Source organism: Leptosomus discolor, chromosome 8, assembly GCF_034619465.1.
Source record: "Leptosomus discolor isolate bLepDis1 chromosome 8, bLepDis1.hap2, whole genome shotgun sequence".
Classification (NCBI taxonomy): domain Eukaryota; kingdom Metazoa; phylum Chordata; class Aves; order Leptosomiformes; family Leptosomidae; genus Leptosomus; species Leptosomus discolor.
The window spans coordinates 5,917,929-5,940,737 of NC_141398.1; the positions used below are offsets into that span (position 1 = coordinate 5,917,929).

Sequence of the window (22,809 nt, forward strand, 5' to 3'; positions counted from 1 at the left end):
TCCTGAACTAAATGCACAGCACCAGGCAGTCTCAGTCACGACTTCTGTAGTTATGTTCTGAAAGGAAGACTTTTTAAAAAGAAAAGCCAGCAAGATTCTCCTCTGATTTAAACTACTTTAAATCAGAAGAAACTCCCTTTACTATAGATGTATTTCTGTGCAAGGAAGGGCAGGTACTGAACCTCTGGCAGTTTGGTCTCCCTCTTGAAATAGAAAGAAGCTCCAGTTTCAGGATTCGAATCTATTTGAGAGGCTTCATAGATACATAGATACTAGTATAGGTATCTCTCTCTATATATCTACATATAAGGGATATAATGAACTATATCCTTTCTTTAAAACAGCATTCCTTTAAGGGAGTTATTTGTGAAAGCCTTTCCTTTGAATCTGTGATTTCAATCTCAGGCTTGATGCTTGAATCACACTAACTCCACAGGAGTAATATTTCCCCCCTTTATCACAGGCGAACTCTGTTTCACTTCGCATTTATGAGCAACATGCTTTTGAAATCTGTTTTTCTTTGAGCTGCTTTTACATGGGGAAAAACTAACACAAGGAAACATCGGAGTGACAACTGCCAGTATGTAGGCATATCTGACATGCAAATGAAAGCTCCCGGTCCGTTTACAGCAATGAGTAAAGGCTGTTTTCTGGCGCAAAACAGAAAAGACTTTCTGAGCAAGCAAGGGTGCCTGCAGAGGGGGAACTTGCAAAAAGGGTTCGTTCATAATTGGGGACTATGGCAAGGCTGTCTCTTACTTCTTACGTACTTTCCACAGGATGGCTGTCATTCATTAATTTTCCCTAACACGCTACTCTGAAATGTACTGGCAAAGGCAGAAATAAACGGAGATTCTTCTGCAGGATGTCTTCTGAGCTTGGCTTTCTATGTAACTCTTACAATCTATGAATCATTCATGTAGAAATAATTTCATGTAATAAAATGTCAAATAGAAGTCAAATAGAGTAAGATAGTAAGATTCCAAGCGTAGCAAAATTACCAAACCCCCCAAAACCACGTAATATCTTCCCTCTCTATTTTTCTCCTCAGTAACTTTTATCTCTGCAGGAATTTGCGCAGTAGAAATAACTTCTACCGTCACAAAGTCTCTCCTGTTTCTGGCACACGGGTTACATGGGTGCAGGGAGCTCTGGTTTGTGCCCGTGCCAGGGTATTTCTTCCCTGGAGCTGTGCGGCACAACCTTCTTCTTCACACAGCATCACAGTTACATGCATTTGTCCTCCTTTTTCCAAATGTCAGCCTGAAAAAACTCAGCCATGTCTCTAAGCTCGGCTCTCCTGGCTGAGCGGCACTGCTAGTTACAGGGCCTGCCCGAGCCAAGCGTGGGTCTCACCTGCAGCCCACCCCTGCCTCAAACCCAGGCTGTAAATGTGGCTCTGCTGCTCCAGCAAGGCGACCTGATCCCACGAACGGCGGGGGAGATGCTAACGTGGCGCTGTGCGCAGAGCCGAGGTCGCCGGCAGACACAGTGACTCAGAATCATCTGAGGAATGCATCAAGCGAAGTCAAGGGGATGCCCTTTTAAATTCAACTGGGGAAGCCGTTCGAGGTCCCAGAGCCACGGTCCATGGAGCGCGTTGAGGACTGCTTGACCACACGAAGCTATCTAGACACGCAGACAAAAGCCTGCATTAAAAAAAAAGCAATCAAACCATAAACTACAAGCCACATTTTCCTAATTGCTGTAGATGTCTCAGGGATATTACGCGTTTGTGAACAAGAGATGAATGTCCCAGATAATATCTCTCTCTAAATGAGACGTACTGAAATGTGCTGTAAAGGAGTCCCCATGTCAGCAAAGAGCTCCTGGGCTACAGCAGGAGCTGTTGCTGTTAATAACTAATCAGGAATCCCAAAGTTATGAAACTTTGCCTGAGGTCAGGCAGCTATAGGGGTGCACAGCTGTGTCTACCTATTTTGCCTAAAGTAATTTAACTTTCGTATCCTAAATCCATATTTGATGTAATTGAGGGTGGCGGGGAAGGAAGGGAAGAATCAAATAACCTCCTTTGGCACTTGGCTGTGTTAGGGGGTTAGGAATTTTAACTCTGGACAATTTTTACAAATCAGAAACCTACCGAAGTGTACTATGATATTAAAGTTTGATTAGGACTTGTTCGAGATGCATTGCACAAGTCCTGTGTTATCATCTGTTCGCTGAAGTGCGGTGCCCTGAATTTGTGTGAGCACAAGCAATGGGGATACACTACACGGCATTCTCCATGTGAACTCCTTCTGAACAGCAAGGTGTTTTATAAAGACGATTGACATAGGATTCAGCCGTGTCCACAATGCGAATGGGGCAAATGATCTGCTATGATTTTTAGCTCCAAGTCGGCTGCTATTTTTAGCATGTCTCTTCACTGTCCTACTCCCCTCTCTCTCAGCTCACATTTGTTACAAGGTCCAAGGTAGGCACAAACGTTGTTATCACCTTAAAAACAACGTTGGACTGGCTTCCCCGGTTGCATGGTGGAGGTGAGAGACACGGTCACTTCTAGGCCATGCTAATAAATTATTTACAGCTCCGAAGCTTCGCTCAAGTACCATCAGGGACGCATAATTTCAAGGTTTTGTGCTTTCATTTACAGGAAGTTACATGAAATACATAGCTACAGAAAGCATAGTTATGTCAGTCAGAGTTAGCTTTCCCGTAGCCGTAAGGGCCAGAATTTTTTTAAGTACCGTTTAAGTGATGTCTGTTTGCATCTGCACAGAAACAGCAGTGACTCAGCAGCATGAATTCTCCAAAGCCTTGTTATTTTGATTGGAATGGCAAATTTAAATTAAGCACATAGGTTGACTATCAGGAATGGATGCAGCGAGAGAAATAGAGAAGAGATTCAGACATGTAGCTAAGGGACAGGGAAACACGAAAAGAGACAAAACAAGAGGCAGAAGAAATGGACATGGAGGGACAGGAAAAGGCTAACAAGGGATGTTGAACATGGTGGCTGAGAGCCTGGAAATAGGATTATTTGATGTCACTTGAGTCAGGATCAGGATATTCCATAATACTCATGCTTGGGGCGTTCGCACCAGGTGTAGGGCTAAGCTTCAGACACCTGCTGCAAACTGGGATCCAGGTCTTCCTCATTCCCAGGTGAATGGATGCTCTAACCTATTCAACATAAAGATGGCCAAAGGGAAACACCCTTCTTCCCCCCGTCCCCTTTTGTGTGGAGCTTTATGTGGTAGAAAACTGTGTCCAGCAACTTCAGCAAGCAGAAGAATATCTACTCTGTAAATCCCAATAATACATAGCTCCAAGCTACTCCGTACATCAAGGCTCTTTAATTACACGGGGAAAATTAGGAACACAATCTTGGATGCTGCAGCTTAAAGCAGCAGTTAGGCATCGATGTCTTTTGTAGATATAGCCACCACTAAGTGCAGAAAGGTTATATTTTCTCCTTGATTTCTTTGCCAGCATCCTACTGCTAATGGAGTGCAACCTGCTGTGGGAAGCATCCCATCCTAAATTTATACCCAGCGTATCTCTTGAGAATCATTTTTATTTCTCATACCCAAACTCAGATGGGCATTTGGCATAATGTAATGTATCTTTTCTGCTTGAAATATTATTCATGATTTATCATTTTTCCTGGAGCATCTGACATGAGTGGAACATTCTATGTGTTCCTTTCAAACACTTGGTAAAACTGCCTCATCCCACTCACTGATGTTAGTTCTTGCTGCTGATCTCAGCCCAATAATCACACGCCTCCAGCAGCTATTTACGTTTTCCTTTTCCTCCTTTCCCCCCTTCTGTTTTTTCATTTTAAAAAGGACACTGGGAACTCTATGGAGCTCTTCCTTTTTTTTTTTTTTTTTTTTTTTTTGCCACGAGTTACACAACCAAGTGTATACCTAGGCTAAAACAAAAGGCACATGAAAAAGTCACCTTATCTAACCAAAATTTCAGTATACTTCAAAAGCACACGTGAACTGTTGCTGTTGTTCTAAAACTATTCTCCAACAACTAAATTTACAGGAGTAGCTCCTGTTCCACTTACCCAAGCTTATGCTGCCACATCAACAGGGAGGCTGCGCCCAGCGTTGCAGCTAACATGTAAGGCTATGGCCTCCCAACACAGGGCAACTAGTTTTTCACATACCATAGGAATATTCAGCTGTACAAAGTCACTTGCCAAAAGTCACAAAGTAGATCCATTCCAGCGTCAGAAATGGAAGCTGGGTGTCCTGGCTTTCTCTTTATTGCACTATGCACCAGATCTTATTGCTTCCCAAAAGCAAAATAGCTTTAATGGAAGCAATTCTTTCGCATGTATTTCTTCAGGGAGCAATGCAAGAGACACAGTAGAAACGACTTAGGAATATTACAGTTGTCATGAAATCCTTTTTTATCAGTTCCTAGGGAAGAGTTTTCATACATGAGTGCCTTCAAGTCTACATTTAGAGTCCAAATCAGCACTGAAATATTTACATGCTTCTCTTCTACGTGCAGGATTTGAACGTTCTACTCAGACAAGCACATATTAAACTGGGCTTCCTACTGCTGAAGGCTGGCGCAATTAACTCTCCTAAGATCTGAAACACCCTGTGACTTTCCTCCCTCCATGCAGCACAGAAAACTCGACTTCTGAACACAAGTATGCTTTTAAAAGTTTCCCACTTTACCATGTGTACTATACACACAACAGAAGACATAAGAACAGAGAAATAGCTACTCAGTGGGTACCACATAGCTTATTATGTGAATCTGTATGCCTTCTATAACGCAACCAAAACGTTTAAAGTTCTGTCTTACCAAGGTCTGAGTGGTCTGGAACCAATCCAATGAGATGGCTATTCAAAATCTTCACAGATTAAGCTACTAATGGATTTTACTAACTCTCACCTTTGCTGTCTGTAAAGTTCCGTATACTAAGAATATCATTAAGATCCTGATAGTGGTTCTGCTTAATGTATGTTGTTTTCTCAGGGGTGTCCTGAAGCTGCATCGTGACCTCTTCCAAGTCTTTGTCCAGCTGCAAAACAGAAAGCGTATGAATCCCTAAAAATTCAAGAGTCGTCGCTCCAGGTACCTGCAGTAACTGCCCAGCTTTCTATGATTAGGCTAGAAGGCCCGTAGTAATGCAATGGCCACACTGTGCCAAGTACAGTTTTCTTATAGCACTATAACACTGTCTCCAAAAATCATGCTACAAGTAACAAACTGTGTTCAGCTGTGATAGTGTGAGAATAAGATTTGGTAGTTGACCATTTAAGCAATTCAGATGCACTGCTGAATGAGAAAGAAATGGGCATTAGAAAGCCCAGTCTGAAAACCTCTCAACTATTTATTTTTCATGTGTACAAATGTGGCATGCATAGCTGTAACCACTTTGTTGAGTCAAACAAATTATCGAACATACAGGAGAATATAAGTGAACTATGGCATCAGGGACATGTCCAGCCATGTGGGTAACTGCAGTCAGCTTTACCTGAAATGTTTTGTCTTCCTAAAGATTATTTTTGCTCCTTTTACCTTAGAGGGACAGACTCCTGTTAGTCTTTTTGTCTCTCTGTGTGCGAATTTTCAAAGAAAAGCCAACTCAGTTTTTAGTTTTGGAGCTGAGAACACTCCATACTTTTGTGATTTGAAAATTACCCCCATGTTTGCGTCTTAAACTGTGTAATCTGATAGCTAGCACTAAAATGCTGCCGCAAGCATAACTTTCCAAAAGGGAAAAAAATGGAAATAAGAAGAGGGGGAAGAAACAAAAATCCCAGTCCGCTCTCTCCCCAAAAGGGTCCTTTAAGACTAGAGGGAGAGGGAGAGAATCAGAGATGTTTTCTGACTGGAAGAGCCACAGCACAAATCCCAGGTTGGTGCCCCCCTAAGCGTTTAGCGCTGAGCTGAACAGGGTGCTCTCCCTGGATGCCAACTTGTATTCAGTTAGCGACAGCCCCAGTGGAAAATAACCAGATACAAGCATCTTAATGGTGATCTGGGATGCTCTCTGTGAACAGTTGTCCAGGGTGCTGTGTCCAGAGTACATACCACTCACTGGTGGCTTAACTGAATTTAAAAATATGGCTCAATTGCCCCGACCAGTCTTACCTGCGATCACCGCCATGAGCCTTGAAAGGCACAGGCTGAGATCTTGTGAGGTAGGAGGCTTAGTAGAGAAAACTGCAGCAGGATAAAGAACCTGAAATAGCCAGTAGCCAGCTCAGCCTTCATTAAAAATTGCAAGGTTCTCACATGAAAGGCACCTGGCAAAGCTGAGCTAAACTTTTTTAACAAGGCAGAGATAACTTCTGTTTTTGGAGTCTTTGGAAGTCTGAGTAAACACCTTTTGGTTACTTAGACAATTGTCATTAGTTAAGATCATAGAATCATGTCTCATATGAGAAATGGCTGAGGGATCTGGGGCTGTTTAACCTGGAGAAGAGGCTCCCTACAACCACCTGAAAGGAAGTTGTAGCGGGGCGGGGGTGGGTCTGTCCTCCCTAGTAACAAGCAATAGAACGAGGGGAAATGGCCTTAAGCTGCACCAGGGGAGGTTCAGGCTGGATATTAGGAATTAATATTCTTTACTGAAAGGGTTGTCAGGCATTGGAACAGCCTGCCCAGGGAGGTGGTGGAGTCACCGTCCCTGGAGGTGTTTAAAAGACTGGTAGATGTTGAACTTAGGGACATGGTTTAGGGGTGTGGACAGAGCTAGGATGAAGGTTGGACTCAATGATTTTGGAGGTCTCTTCCAACAGAAACTGTTCTATGATTCTACGGTTCGGTCTGGAACGGACCTTAAAGACCATCTAGTCCAACCCCTCTGCCATGGGCAGGGACACCTCCCACCAGACCAGGTTGCTCCCAGCCCCATCCAGCCTGGCCTTGAGCACTGCCAGGGAGGGGGCAGCCACAGCTCCTCTGGGCAGCCTGTGCCAGGGCCTCACCGCCCTCACAGGGAAGAATTTCTTCCTAATATCTCATCTAAATCTCCCCTCTTTCAGTTTGAAATCTTTTAGTTTGAAAGACTGGATGAAGAAGTAATGGCTGCAATAAAATACCTTTTCTTCAAGGTATAGGAATACTTCACAGACTGGGCAACAACAGGTTAATTTTTTGTAAGATATAGGTCAGTTACAGTTATTTCGTCTCAGAAAATGGGCAGTCTTCAAGGCCGATTTGTCATCATTTGAGGTCTCCTGAGCCAGGATGTACGTAAGTAAAACCATAGCTCTAATGGAATCCTGCACTCCACGTAAGTACTCTTCCGGCACAGACTGAAGAAACCTTGGCCTTTGTGCCAAAAGGGTCAGCTTACATGGTCGTAAAGGTGTTTTCTGCCTTAAGAAAATAGGTAATTCTGTTTCATGGCAGATGTAAAAATCTCTCTAGCAAGTTTTTGAGCAAAGTGTCAGAGAGGCTGAGAAATAAGAGCAACAGCAGTCTCTGAACTGAGCCATAAACAGGAACAAAGACAGCTCTTAAGTGTCCTGGGGCTGCGGGTCTGTTGCGCTCGCATGTAAAGGTTGTGCTTCTAGAGCTATTGCTGTGCAGTGCTCAGCACGTCTGTGTGAAGCTGCAGGGTAATTTGCCTGTTACAAATAAATAGGGGAAGTTTCATTTTAATTTGCTAAGGCACATTTTCATTTCATCACACCTGCTAAGTATTCGCTGTATTAATTAGCTATTCATATAAATTATCTGTTTCCTATTATTTAAATATTTTTCCATGGGGAAAGATATTTTTTTCCTCTAAACCATAAAAGCAGATTACAGAATTGCAACAAAAAATTAAAAGAAAATGCCCAGGCAGAATCTGCAATAAACAATACCTCTGTAATTTTCATTCTCAAGCGGTGATTCTCTGACTGCAATCCTTCTAGTCGAGATGTGCTGGCCTGATTGACGCTGGTGACTGATGTTGATGTTTTTGAATCTTCTTTCTTCTGATTTTGAGTGAACTGAAATCGTCTGTTCTGTGTGGCTGCATCTGGGTTTGTCCTCAGTGTGATGAGCTGAAAGGTTTAAAAGCCTTAAGAAATCCTGTCCACGGTTTTACTTCTGCAGCTATTTATTTTGTATCTCAAAATCCGGAAAGGCAAACCAAGAGTTCCTTTCTGACTTCCAAGTACAAAATTCTGGAAAGTGAGCTCTGCTTACCATGTGCAGTACTTGAGATGATTTCTGAACAACCTTACAGAGTAGGTTGAACCAAAATGATTTTGCAAAGGGAAGCGTTCAAAAAACATTGAGAAAAAACTTGTTTAAAATATATTTAACTGGACTATAATTATGTTTAAATATATTTTAATATTTTATCAAACATATTTTTCTCCCTCACTGATACCTTTATACTTTCAAAGGATATATTTCTTCATTTAGAAAAAAACTACCCACCAAGCCCTTGTCTTCCCAAGCACAGTTTCGCTTCAAATTTCTCCTTTCCTACTGTTACAAGTAACACTCAAGCAGAGAGAGGCATGAAGCAGGAGTATTAACAGAAAGAACTCATGGGAGATTGCACTCTGGAGACAACGGAAACTTAATTAGGTTTTAGTGACCCAAAATAAACCAAATCTGTTCAAATAAATTAAATAAGCCACTTAAAAAAAGGTTAACCTTAAACATATTTAATTCAAGCAAATATAAGTAAGATTTAACACTCAGTGACAATGTGAAAATATCACCTCGACATGAGGAGAGAAAGCTACTAGCTGTTTGGCAAGGGGAAGAGAGCTTCTCAGAGTACTCTAGAGAATACAGAATTTATGATTGCTTGCCAAGCAGCATACATATCTATTTGTATACACACAAAGCTGAAGGAGCTCCCTGCCCCAAGAGCATAGGCATGGCATCATAAATCCGAAGGTATTGAGTTGTCTGAAAAGATAGAAGGGGCAATCATTTTGTAAGCCCAGCACCACCAGTTTTTGCGGTATAGCCCCATTTTGGAACTGGTTCCTCTTGTTCTTCAGAGCATGATACTCTTCTGCAGCTGCAGTGGCATGACATAAGGACCTAATTTCTGATAGAGAGATCTGACTGATCAGATAGCGAAGCACTTTGTCCCTGGCATGTATTTACAGACCAAGTCTGCAGATCAGCATGATCCTTGAAGACAATAAATTTCCTTTTTCAGGTGATAAAGGAGATGGAGAAGGCTGAGGTACTCAATATCTTCTTTACCTTAGTCTTTACTGGTAAAACTTGCCTTCAGAAATCCCAGCCTCCTCAGACTCCTAAAGCCATTGAACACAATAAATTCATGCAATCTGATGAGGTGTATCCCTGAGGACTAAGGGAGCTGGCCAATGCGAGGCTACTCTCGATTACCTTTGGAAGGCAATGCTGATTGGGAGAGGTTCATGAGGACTGGGAGAAAGGAAATGCCACAGCTGTGTTCAAGAGAGGTGAGAAGGAGGATCTGGGGAAATACAACCTGGTCACCTTCACCTCAGTCCATGGAAGGTGCTGCAGCAAATCCTCCTGGGAGCCGTTTCCAAACATATTAAGAGCAAGAAGGTTACTAGAAGCAGTCATTGTTGATTTATGAAGAGGAAATCCTGCCTGACCAACCTCATAGCTTTCTTCAATGTGCTGTCTGGGCTGGTAGATGAGGGGAGAGAGTTATTTTTCTTGACTTAAGCAAAGATTTCAACACTGTTTCCCATAACGTCCTCACAGTCAAACTGATAACGTAGTGACTAGGTATGTGGCCAGTGAGGTGGACTGAAAACTGGCTGAACTGTCAGGCTCAAAGGACTGTGGAAGCCAGTCACTAGCGCTGTACCTCAGGGATTCATGCTGGGATCAATACCAATACTGTTTAGCATCTTTATTAGTGGCCTGGATGGTAGGACAGAGCACTCCCTCAGCAATTTTGCAGATGATCCTCAGAGAGGAGAAGGGGTTGACATATCAGATGATTGTGCTGTCATTCAGTGGGATGTCAAGAGACTGGAATCTCCTGAAACTGAGCAAAGGGAAATACCAAGTCTTGCCCTTGGGGAGAAAGAAACCCCAAGCACCCACCCAAACAGACTGAGGGGTGTTTGGCTGGAAAGCAGCTTTTCAGTAAAGGTGCTGGGGATTGTGGTGGACACCACGTGGAACATGAGCCAGCAGCACCATGGGCCAATGAAGGTGATCCTTCCTTTCTACTCAGCCCTGGTGAGAGCACACCTGTAGTGTTGCACCCAGGTTTGGGTTCCCCAGTACAAGACAGACATGGGTGTACTGATGAAAGCCCAGTGAAGGGCTGAAAAGAATTGCAGCCTTTATGATATAAGCAGAGGCTGATGATTGTTTACCCTTGAGATGGAAGAGGTAGGAGTGGGACATTATTCCCGTGTGTATAAATATATGATGCGAGAGAGTAAAGAGGATGGAGCCAGACTCTTCTCAGTGGTGCCCCATGAAAGGAAGGGAGGCACAAACTGAAAAAGAGGAAATTTCATTTAAACACCAGAAAAAAGCTTTCTATACTGTGAGCATGGTCAAGCTCAGAGAGGTTGGGGAGTATTCATCCCTGGAGATAATCAAGACAGAGCTGCTCAAGGTCCCTGAGTAACCTGCTGTAGCTGAGTCTTCCTAGAGCCCCTTGACTCTCCTCTGCCCCATTTCTTTGATTCTAATTAGGCTGGTTGTAACGGCTGGTGTGTCTAACTCCCAGACCAAAAACTGCATTAAAATGAAGTTAAAGGTGAAGAATGGTAATTACAAGGCTTCTTAAATTAGCAGACAAAAGTGTTACAAGATAAAAGCTTTACAATTTGATGTGGTCTGAGTTCAAACTGAATATAAGATAGAAGTATAGCCATCCATCAATTGACTCATCTTCATCTGGGAGTTTATAGCTAAAGACTGGATGTTTTGCCACAAGGACATACGCCCTAATGAATTCATTCATTTGGTGCCAATTAGATAGAAAAGTCCATGGGCAATGCTGTTGGCTCACAGTCCACAAGAGATGAGGTTAGATGAGCTTTTTTTCTTTTTCTCTGTCCACAAAGTCAGTGGAACTTGTGTCTTGCTGCCTCATATCTGTGCAGTTTCAATTTTGACAGAGTCAATGACCATTTTTAAATGCAAAACAGCGAAGCATTTGGAAACCTGACAATACATGGAATGAGATTAAGTACTTCATGCTAGAAGGCTACGGTTCATGTTTGTGTTTTGAGTAGAAAGAACTGAGAGGAAAAAATTATGGCAGGGTAATTGGGGTTTAAAAGAAGAGCAGCTGAAGGGGTTAAAAAAGGAAACAGAAAAGTCATTTCAGAGCCTGTGGCAGCAGAAAAGAAGGATGGGGAAAGGAGCATGAAAGCAAAGGGGCAGAAGAGCATGTCACAGCATTAATAGTATTTTCTCTTTGAAGAGAGTTCTGACATTCTGCGGAGGTATTTTTGGCATCAGAGTTTTAATATGCATTTTCATACAGCTTACACACTTAAATCTCGCAGTATTTGAAGCACTCTCCATTGCTGTATTTGTGAATGTTCCCTTAATTTAGAATGAAGTTGTGATTCTTCCCTAAGATGCAGAATAAAAATATGACTACATATGCCTGTACAGCTTTTTAATATTTGAGAAGTGAATTGCAGAACTTGTAAAGTCAGTCCTGGAGAACGAATTACTTTGCTTTTTTGCAGATCGGAAGTCAGCTTCTATTGCTAGTCTGTGCCTCTAATTTCTTCCAGAGGGAACACTTTGAGATAAATTTATTAGCTTGTTCCTTTTGCATATATAGTTCTTGGTTCCCCTGTTAGAACCATCACCAGGGATGCCACTTAGCACCAGAACCTATTCACTGTAATTTGTTTAATACATTGATTCAGCATGGACCTGTAAAGAGTCACAACCTTTTTATCATTACTCCTTTGAAACACCAAAAAACAGATTCCAGAGGTGAAAGGATCTGCATCTTGACTCTTGTAAATATTTCAGACATCCAACTGTGTACGCATCTGATTCAGGGTGATAAGCTAGGTTTATGCAAGCCATTTCAAATGAATACAATTTCACATTTTATTCAAAAAACCAAATACATTCTCCGGAACTTGAGGCTTTGCTAAAGTGAGCTTATGTAGAAACCAGTTTTCCCTTCACTCAGGTTCTGTCATACTCATGTCTAAAGCTTAACTCTGCAAGTGAAATGATCAAGTTCCAGCCCTCTGTGGGTAAGTGTCTTCTCAGTTCTTCCAAAGATGCACATCCTCACCGCCCAAAAGAGCAAAAAGAAATGAAAGCATATGCCTTCCAGTCTGTGCCTCATTTAGTCCACTAAGAGACTCGTTAATATCTTCAGTGTCAGCAGTTGAAGCGGACGTACAGTTTCCCTGTGAAGTACTGATAAAGCCTATTGTACCACCACACTTGAATGCCTTAGAGGTTTCAACGCAGTTGACCTTACAGCATGCCAGTGAATTAAAAAGGTCCTACTGTTTTGTAGGTATAGAAGCACAAATGCTGATTATCTTGCTTAGGGTATATAAGAAATGTGGCAGAGTAGACAACTGGACCTGTCCCTCCTGAATGCCCACTTATCACCCTTTCCAAAAAGTTCCTAAAAGATGGAAATGGAGAATATTCCATTGAAATTACAGGAAACAACCTTTGTTTCCTCAGTCACAGATTCGGTAAAGGAATAGGCATTAGAAGCATGTATATTCACACTCCTGTAACTTTGCATATTCCACTTTCTCCAAAATCTCATGAAGCTTCTCTCTTCCTCTCAGGATCCAGAGACAAGAGGTTATAGATGGGCTTGGTTTAGAATTCACACACATCCCCCATACTTGAAAGACAATGAAATTTTACATGTTAAATCACAATAACAAAGCAGAAGGAAAAAAATCCAGACCCATGCTAAATAAATTCACCTACCTTAGGTACAAACACAAGGCAGAGAGTAATGGTGCTGCAGAATATTATGACTAAAGCAACAATGCAGAACTGCACATTGGGTTGGTCCCGAGTAAGGAATGAAACAGCAGCACCAATAATGCACATTATCCCCACGTTGTATACACTCATTCCGATGTACTTGCTATCATTCAAAGCAGGAATGCTGACATTTCGTGTCTCCCAGGCTAGGAAACACCCAAATAACTGAAATTGGAAGAGAAGGAAAAAAGGTGATTATAAGAGGAATTGTGTGACATCCAGAAAAAGCATTAATTTAGAACAGGTAAGTTTTCTAACTTGACAAATATAGCTGATACTACAATACAGAGATATACACCTACCTTTTACTCGCTATCTAATTACCTACGTGATTTGTTTTGCTCACTAGGATGGATTCCTGCTCTCACAAGAAAAAAGTGAAACTTGGAATTAGTCATGATGGGAACAAATTTCTCTAAATGCTATAGCTATCTTTATTTTTATACTTTTAGTAATTTTTAAAGACAGTCTTTCCTGTTTGTTTTCAAGGATTCCAGTAAAGATATAATGTGCGTTGTTCTTTTAGCTATTTTTAGCAGCTGTTCTCAATATACTCTTATCAATCCAGTCATTCATTGTAAGATTATCACCTACATTAATAAACAGCAGTGCCAAGATTTGTCCCATGGGAGACAAACACAGAATGTAGAGAGTGTCACCCTAGTTGTTCAGACTGCAATTATAATGTCTTTTATTATAGTGGGAGTTGGTAATGGCCTTTCAATTGAAGTTGTCTAATGATTTCTGGCATAAAACATTCTTGTGGCAATTTTTTGTTTGCTTTTTTCTTCAGTGTATTTTTAAGTTTTAGCCCCTTTGTTCTTTGCAATACGTTTTTGCCATTCAGCAGGGGAAAGTCTTTGGCGTAAGGGAGCCATCTTCATCCCTTGAAATTTAATTAGATTTTTCTACAACATGAACTGCTGCAAAAGATTATTTTCTTTCTCTTGCATTCCCCAGAGAAATTCTGGCAATGCAGTAACACCATAAATGAACTCAAGACCTAAATAGGTAACCCAGCCTATAGCCTACAGTCTAGGCAAAGCCCATTAAGAGTGCATGGTGCCCTGAGAAGAATGACAGACAGCAGATGGTATTAGAAGGAAGGGGAGGACAGAGAGAGGAACCACCACTAAGACCCAAGACATGGTTTCTGTGTTTTCTAGATTTTTTCTGATCACACTTCCATTGACCTTGGTACCTTTCCTTCCAGACCATCACATTTGTCCACTGCCATGTCATGGAGATACTCTTCTCTTTTATACAACTGCAACCCATGTAGTAACCCAGGAAATCAGAGGCCTATAGTGACACCATTTGGGGATTAATTGCAGTTGCCTGATAAAAATTTACCTTCTGCTTTTTTCCTGTGGGAATAAACATTAAAAATTTCAAAGGCAAATAACCTGGACTAGAAGAACTCTGGTTGGTTGCCAGTCAAGCACAAGAGAGTTGGGAACTGACAGATTTACGTTTGCTGTGCAGACTCAGTTTTGCGCTTATGTACTTTCAACTGTAGTAACAACTGGACATTAATAACTGCAATTTCCATGAATATTTGCTTAGTTTTTACCTCAACTAACAATGGCAACAAACCAAATCACTTGTGACTCAGCTGCTTTGCACTCCCACAGAAACTAGCAGGCTGCAGCCACCTACCTACTCACCCAGGCACCTCAAACCGGGAGTTAGTGCCGAACCACCAGCGCTGCCCTCCCATCGCTGAGCTTGGCTGTTAGCTTGGCTCACTCCCTTGCCTACAGCACATATGTTACCCTGCCACATGTTCATGAGCAGACCCGGCTGGAAGGCTTTGGTGGATTAAGCACCTGCTTTCAGCCCATGAGGTGTAGTGGGCTGGAGGTGCTGCCTACCCCAGGCAAGCCTCTTACTCACCCACTTTCCAACACTGCCATCACTGCTGCAATCCATATCAAGATATTTAGGCAGCATTGTCCCTTCCCAGCAACAGCACCAGCAGTTGCCTTTGCAATCCTTACCCAAGTCTTCCTCAGCACCATTCCCAACCTGTCCCCTCCACACGCTCCTGCAGGACGTGCTCCTATCCAGGGCACTCCCTTGCCTCCTTCTTGCAGGTCTTCCTCTTCTGTTTTACCCATCTCCTCTAGTAGGGCTTAGAACCCACACCTCATCCCGGTCCCTTGCCTCTTCCTCTGCCCTTCCATCAGCCTAAGAAGTGCAGGAAGAAAAGTAGTTTGGGCTGCAGGTGGATCATGGCAGGGGGCTGCTCTTGAGGGGTCAAGGTATATGTAGACAGCCACGTGGAGCAGAGAGGGGTTTCAGAGCCACTCAGGTAGGGCAGCTGAGGAGGGTGAGCCATTCATTGAGATGGATAGTTTTGTGCCAGAGAAACAGCTCATCCCCTAACACATTTTCAGACCCCTCAGGTAACCAAGATGATACTTCCAACGAGGAAGGAAGCGGGCAGCTCTCCTCTGCTGTTAGCTCTGGCACTATAGACAGAGCAGGGAATGTACAAACTCCTTCACAGGCTCTGCAGAAGCAAATTGTCTACTATATTGACCCGGCTGCTCTGGGGACAGACACCGGTGATACCTTTTTTTTTCTCAGGATATAAACTTATTCCTCCAGACACTCCGCCGTCTCTGCACTCCCTGCTGCGCAGCTCAGCTGTGCTGCACATTTACACTTTGCCAGCTCCTGAACTGACAAACAGGCTAGTCTGGGCTGAGCTGTTTTGAGGGGTAGAAGGAATCCTTGTGTGTACATCTATATCATGTTTTTAAAGGGATGAGACCCTGATTAACTATGGAAAAGATTTCTATCTTCTCCTGCTACCATTAATTATTAATGAGATTTTTAGGGTTGTAGGTCATCCCTTGTTCTCCCCCACTTCTCCCAGTATGAACAGATTCCCTTCCAAAAGCATTATTCTGGGAATACAGCCAACATACTTAAATGAGGCCATCAGTTATTACAAATAATGGGCATGAATTTATAGACGAAGCAGTTATAAAGTGATCTAAAACATAAATTATAATGGAAAAAGATCATTTGAACAGTGTTATGGGGGTTATGGTTTGGCCCATTCTCATTTATAATTGAGAACAGCACGGAAAATGGTTAAGTATCTTCCAGATGAAAGGAAGATATTTATTTATACGATAGTTAAAGAAAGGGAGAGGCTCTTGCAGCAAGTGTGTTCTTTAGAATGATGCACTATAAATTTGAAAGCATTGTTTTTGGGTTTTATTGGCATTTTGGGTAAAAGGTGCCTCAGGAAGAGAGCTCGCCTTTTCTATAAGTCACAGCTCATCTTTGAGACTCAAATGTGGATAAAATCTAAGCGTTTTCCTCAGTCTGCTGCCAGGACAGTGGTGATCACACAGGTGCTCCTTGTTTGTCTGCTACAGGTGCTACAGGTGCCTGCAGGGCTCCATGGGCTTGGTAAGCTTTCTTCTCTGAGATAGAGCCTTCCTGAGGGAATATGACACTTTGCTTTCCCTTCATCTGCCCTTCTTATCGTCCTCCTTCCTGAGGCTCAGCCAATCTGCACAAACAAAAGATTCACTTTTACAACTGCAAAAATCCTGAAAATCTCTAAAATGGCTTGGTTGAGGAACGGGATACAGATGTCATTACTGAAAGGTCCAGATTTCTGTGATTTCTTGACAAGTTTTCAATGTGAAACTTATGAGGTCCAATTAAAAACCCAGACCCTTAGTACCCCAGTTCAGCCACTCTTTACTCTTGGTACCCAGACTTTAAACCTTGATCTTCCCCAGGTATGTAAATCACGCTTCTCATTATGCTTGGGCGCACCTAAGTCTTGAGACTGCTGTGCAATTTAAGGACTATTTGATATTTAAGGCTGCCTGCTGGGATTTGCAACGCAGCTGTCTCTCCTCCTATTGCTCCTGGAAGTCTCAAGCTGGCAAAGGCTTTCTCAGAGTGTGCCTACTGGCTTGGGCCCCACACAAGATACAGCAGCACCTCTCTTCATTCAAGACAACGACGCTGGTGATGACCATTGCATAGCTTCATGTTTGGACAACATGGCACAGTTCCAAATTTTGCCTGAGATGTGCTCCCTAGCCCCAGAGTAGAGGCTGCCTTCAGAAGGAGATCTCAAGCTTCTTTCAGAGCTGTCAGATTTTATGTAATGAGAGACTGACTGTCTTAATTACTTGGGCACTTGCGTGGGATGTTAGTTCTGATCTCTGCTGAGAATTTTGATTAAACAGTCTTTAGAGAAGGCGTGTATGAACACATCGGGATGGAGCCAGGCAGCTCGTAGCAGTGCTAATGTGCTAGATTCAGAGAGGGGTAGGACACATCTGTCCCCACTGTTTCATACCAGCTCGCTTAGGCAGCTCCTTGCTGGTAGCTACAATTCCCATCCTGAGGCTCCTGATGGATCCTGTGCATCACAGATGGAGTTTGAATAACTCAGGGGTGTGCATTCTCCTATGGAAAGCAGTTATCTATACATTAAGGAGCACAGCAGCCTTCTGTCAAGTCTAATGGTTAAGTCCCTTTGGGGATCGCAACCAAAGACACATTGAGAATGCAACGAGGAAGGCTTCTTACATCGTTAGTCATTAACTTAAAGGCTCCTCCCATTTTGGTCTACTAAATACACATCTTGTTGATGTAGCAAGTGTCATAAAATGTTGGTTTGGGTTTTTTCTGAAGGTATGGGCTGTATAGGCAAGAATAGCTTGTTTCACCTTTTGTTTGAGGGTAGGCAGCTTCCATTTGACACTACACTGATATAGAGCATTACCTTTGTAGCAGTTGATATGGTGGGTTTAGGCTTTGTGGTCAGTGCACCTAAAAAGCCTGTGAGACAACCATTGTATAAATGTGAGGAAAACAGTATGTGAAGACAAGGGGATTATACCACTGTGATTAAAGATAGAATTTTGGTCACTAAGAGAAATCTGTATTAAAATCATAGAAGGATCATGGGACTATGGAGAATACAACATTTCTGTTTACAGAGTTCAACAGGCAAACTTTCATTTTTAAAAATCCTGTACTAACTAAATTGTGATAGCTGGGAATATAATAAAAGTGTTTGTAGCTGAAGTATTGGAAAACATTTAATGCTGTTTTTCAAAACTCTACCAGCTAGTTCATTTCAAATCTTGTTCACCAGAGTTACTGCTAAGCACAGTAACGATTGCTTACTGATCCACAACACATATTAATACAATCAAGTGCCTAATTTGCTATTGGACTACAGAGACTGGCAGATGACAGGCAGGAAATTTTTTATCCTCCTGTTTTCCTTCTTGTCCTGTATTGCCCTTAATCTATTTTGTCTATATGTTTCATTTCAAAGTCATGTCTGCTTATACTTTGAAATGGGTTACAAGTAGTATTAGGAAAGAAAGATAAAGAAGGAAAATTATACTGAGGATATCAGACAAGAGCAGAGAAATACCAGAGGAAAAGTCTCCAATCTTGTCAGAAGTCATGCTTGCCAATAACTAGAGGGTATGGTTTTGGAAAGATTATGTATTGGACCAGGCTGCAGCTTTGCAGCTAATTACTGTATTGTAGTAGAACTTAATGAGCTCACTTGTGGATCATAACCCTGCTGTGCTGCATGAAAGAACAAAAGCAAGCCTTTAACTTCAAAGATCTTACATCTGGGGATTTTGGTTTGGTTTGGTTTTGGGATTTTTGTGTTGTTTGGTATTTTTTTTCTAGCTAGATTACTGGGAGATTCCCCTCTTGCCACCCCTTAAAACAAAGGCAGTTCTGGCCTGTGAGGACCTCTCAGTCTGAAGTTACTGCAAAGTTGGAGTTGTGGCCTTCCCTACTCATATTCATTCATTAAATTCAGACCATCACAGACAGACATATTTTTATTTCAGTGAAATGACTGCAGAATTTTTTTCAATGAGAATTTTCAAAACTTTAAAAAAAAAAAAAAGACATTTTGATTTTCAGGTTTTCACTGGAGAATTGGGCAGTAAAAAATACTGAGCAGTTTTCAGGAAGATGCATAGAAGAGTGATTTTTTTTTTTTAATCACCAGCACACTAAGTAAGGTTAGCACACTGAAAGACCAACCACACCCTTGTAAGTCTCCATCTTCACAGTCAGCATAACCTGACATTAAACCATCCCTCACTTCCCTGATCTGGTAGGAGCCAGCTGTGTATTTCATTCATTCTCACAGAGCTGCTCTGGATAGACAGTACTAAAGGGAAGCTTAATGTTTCTATTGAGCATTAGGGTAATAGCTAAATATTTTTTTAATTGCAAGACATGATATTCAGCTATTCAGTTGAGGGGCTTTCTTTATAAAGGTCTTGGCAAAGTCCTTTATGCTGCAAGGCACTTAGTATGGTCCTGCCCAGGGCAAGAGGGAAGACCAGCAGCACAAAGCTATGGACACCAACATGCACCCATATAAAATTTTCGGCTTCATACTCCAGCCTCCCAAATCAACAGGTTAATAAAATATTTTCCCTTCTTTCTATTCAGACTGTATTTGACTTTCTTCCATGAAAGTCTTGACTTTTGCTTAGTCTTGAAACACATTATAGCAACTAATTTGAAACAAATACACAACTGGTTATTAGGGAATATCCATTTGGAATAGCTTTATATTGTAATGATTGGTTACTACAGATGATCACAACACTGTAAAATGATCAAACATCTCTGGTAAAAAAACAACTGTGTGCTACAACTTAAAGCTATTTCTGCTATATAAAAATCGATGCCAAGAGACATGTAAGGGAATACTGCAGTATCTGCAATATTTCAAGAATATATTTGAAGTTTCCTTATGGTCATAGTAGGGAAAAATTTATCCTACAAAACCATATGGTAACTCATGTTTTGGATGCTAAAACACTATCCATGTTTTATTAAAGATATAACAAATATCTGGTACCACTATAAACTACCTTCCCCCACCACAGACCTTAATTATCTTCATCTCTAATGATTGTAGGATGGGACAGATGGGTTGGTGCTAAACCCACCACAAATATGAGTTCGAACCATGTAAATTGAGAAGGTGGCAGTCCTTCCTTCTGAGTACTTTCTGATCACAAAGGGAATTAGGAAAGAATGCAACTCAATGTGTTAAAAAGCAAAAATATTTTCAGAAAATAATTAGGAATTTTAACACAATCTGGAGACTATTAAATTTTCCTACACATAAAATTTATTAATTTGATGAAGAGATTAATTAAGAATAAGACCTATTGTTGATATAGTATCATAAGGTAATTGGGAGGGACTTGAAGAAATCATCTAGTGCAACCTCCTGCTCTAAAAGCAGGCTCAGCTGTGAGCTCAGACCAGGCTTTATCCACTCTGGTCTTGAAATCATCCAAGGATGAAGGCTGAACAGTCTTTCTGGGCAATCTGCTCCACTCCTTCACTTTCCTTAAAGCGGACCCCCCCCCCCCCCCCCGGTTCTTTATATCCAATCTATATTGAATAAATGTAGTAAAACAGTAAAACAGAGGAGTGAATGTTACGCACCCCAGCTGTACTGTTCGTTAGCAGCTCCTGGGCTAGGTGTACAGAGAGGGCTTAAGCACCTGAAGTGGTAGTGAGAAGCTACATCCAGCATGGATGGTCAGGCCAACCCTTGGTATCATCTGTATGTGCTTTAACGCTTTTAGCTCCGAAGTTTCTGCTTCTGTGTACGCTAACAGCTGCCTGGACTTTGGCTTACTGGTTTGCTTACTGGTGCCTGTCACACAACCAACCTCTGCTGGAGTTCAGAGAAGAGGCATTTCAGGCTAGTGAGGACCATGTACCCTGGCCAAGACGCTCTCCTCTCCTGCCCACCAAGGCAAGGGCGGAAGGGCTGTGCTGCAGGGCACCAACTGCAGCCCAGACTACACTATGGTACTTACCACCCTTTTGCAAATCCACATCCAAATGCATGAAAACACTGGAAAAACAATGTTTACGGCTTAGCCATCAAAGTGAAGGAAGTTATTGGAGAAGGGAGAAGAGGAAGCAACAGGACTATCTACAAACAGCTACTGAAGATGTTTGGGTGTGTGCTGTAAATGATCTGCCCTAAACTTCTTAAGTGTAAAGAAGCTTTCCTTACCCTAAAAATTGTTTTGGTTGTTGGGGAATTTAAAACAAGCAAGCAACAAAATTGGCCAAAGACTAGACAGGTTGTAACAAAGGTTAAAAAGGGGAAATTCAAAATAATGATTATGAATTAAATTTCTACAATAAAGATAGTGGAAAGGGAAGTTAAATACATAATCGAAAATGAATGGCTAGCAGCATTAACAGAATTCATTAGGATTTCTAAGAATTTATGTGAAGAAAAAGGAATCCTAATAATGATTCATTCCTTGGATGATGACAAATTCAACAGTAATGATGCACGATAAGATACGCTCAATGAATATTTCTGTCCCATGTTTATACAGAGATGGAACAATGCATTCACATCTTGCAAAAACATTGAAATGTAGCTTATTCCAGCAGTAAAACAGCTCTTGAAAAGCTGTCAGGGCAAGCTGTTGTAATCAGAGAGATCTGGTAACATATGCAGGGGGTTTAGGAACTGATTTAGAGTTGTCTGGACCGCTGGGCTGAACTGTTGATATTTATTGGAATTCTGGCAAAGCTCCAATTAAGATATAAAGAGGCCATAGGGGAAAAGAGAAAGTGGAACATCTTCAGTGATTACAGAGTTATTACGGTAATTTCTATCCTAAGCAAATTAATGAAATGGCTGATGCATGAACTCAGGCAATAAATGACCAAAAAAAAAAAAAAAAGATAGCAATGTAATTCAACATGCTATTATTTTTTTTTTAATAAGACTGCAAGACTGAATAAAGATAATCACATTTATGCAGCTTACTTGGATTTCTCTGTAGCGTTTGTCTTAATAGTGTGTGGTATTGTTATTTAAAATAATACGTTACAAAATCAATACAACAAATTTAAACTGATTGAAATCTAGTTGATAGATCTCAATGTGCAACTATCAGTGAGAAGCTACTGAAAAAAAGGCTAGGTTTCCAAAAATTCCTAACCTAATTCTGTCCCATATTTGTACATTGGCTTGAAGAAGGCTATAACATCATGGCTGAAAACGATGCAGGGGAAGCAAAAGTGGAGAATGCTAAACAGATGCCATTTTCATAAAGCAGCAAGATTTTTAGAAATGTCACAAAATTTGACCAAACTAAGGGTAGTTTGCTGAGAAGTAAAGGCATCAGGTCATTTTAGAGAAAGAGAGATATCATATATGCAAGACCCACTAAGGTCCAAGGTTTGGAAGTCAGAGCTAGACAAACTCAACTCGGTGCTTAGAGAGCCTCAGGGGGCAGACGATTCTTTCAGACTTGAAATTAAGATTGAACTTTATCCCAAAGACATATTTTAGTTTAATTAATACTTTATTTGGCTTCATAAATTAATCACGGAGTTCTGTTGTGCAGTATATCAACTACAGTGACCAAAACAGAATGCTGGAATATGAATCACTAGGAGGAATTAAATTTCTTATTCTTAGCGACCTTCACCATGTCCCATGATGTATATACATCAGTTTTTCCTATCTCCACCATGTTTTCATCCTTAGCAAGGTTAGCTAAGGACCACAGATTAAAAACTGTATATCAGAATTGTCAGTAATATTAATTATAGCTTAAAACCCTCTCAATTAACACTTACAGGGTAAAAGTAAGATTTGATATGCAGAGCAACAGCCAAACTGAAAGTACACTTTGGCCTTAAAAGCCTGTTTCTCAGTAGCTGAATAATAGGTAACTGTAATAATATGTCAGCAATACAATGGAACTTCCAACATATGTACACCTTGAGTCTAGCATTAATTAAATGCATTATCAGGAAGAGGGGAATGCAACTGTAGACAAGTCCAGTGCG

General features: G+C 41.4%; 1 protein-coding gene across 2 annotated transcripts in view; it reads right to left on the reverse strand.

Annotated features, from left to right (window-relative positions):
* Positions 1–22,809, reverse strand: part of GABBR2 (gamma-aminobutyric acid type B receptor subunit 2) — a 477,515-nt gene that overhangs the window by 11,366 nt on the left and 443,340 nt on the right. The window contains exons 15-17 of one of the 2 annotated variants that reach the window (XM_086469193.1): positions 12,865–13,089; positions 7,815–7,997; positions 4,885–5,014 (exon numbers count right to left, since the gene is read on the reverse strand). In XM_086469193.1, the coding sequence (XP_086325319.1) occupies positions 4,885–5,014; positions 7,815–7,997; positions 12,865–13,089 (538 nt within the window). Of the gene's footprint in view, positions 1–4,878; positions 5,015–7,814; positions 7,998–12,864; positions 13,090–22,809 lie in introns of both variants that reach the window. The other variant, XM_086469192.1, reaches the window with a different exon arrangement.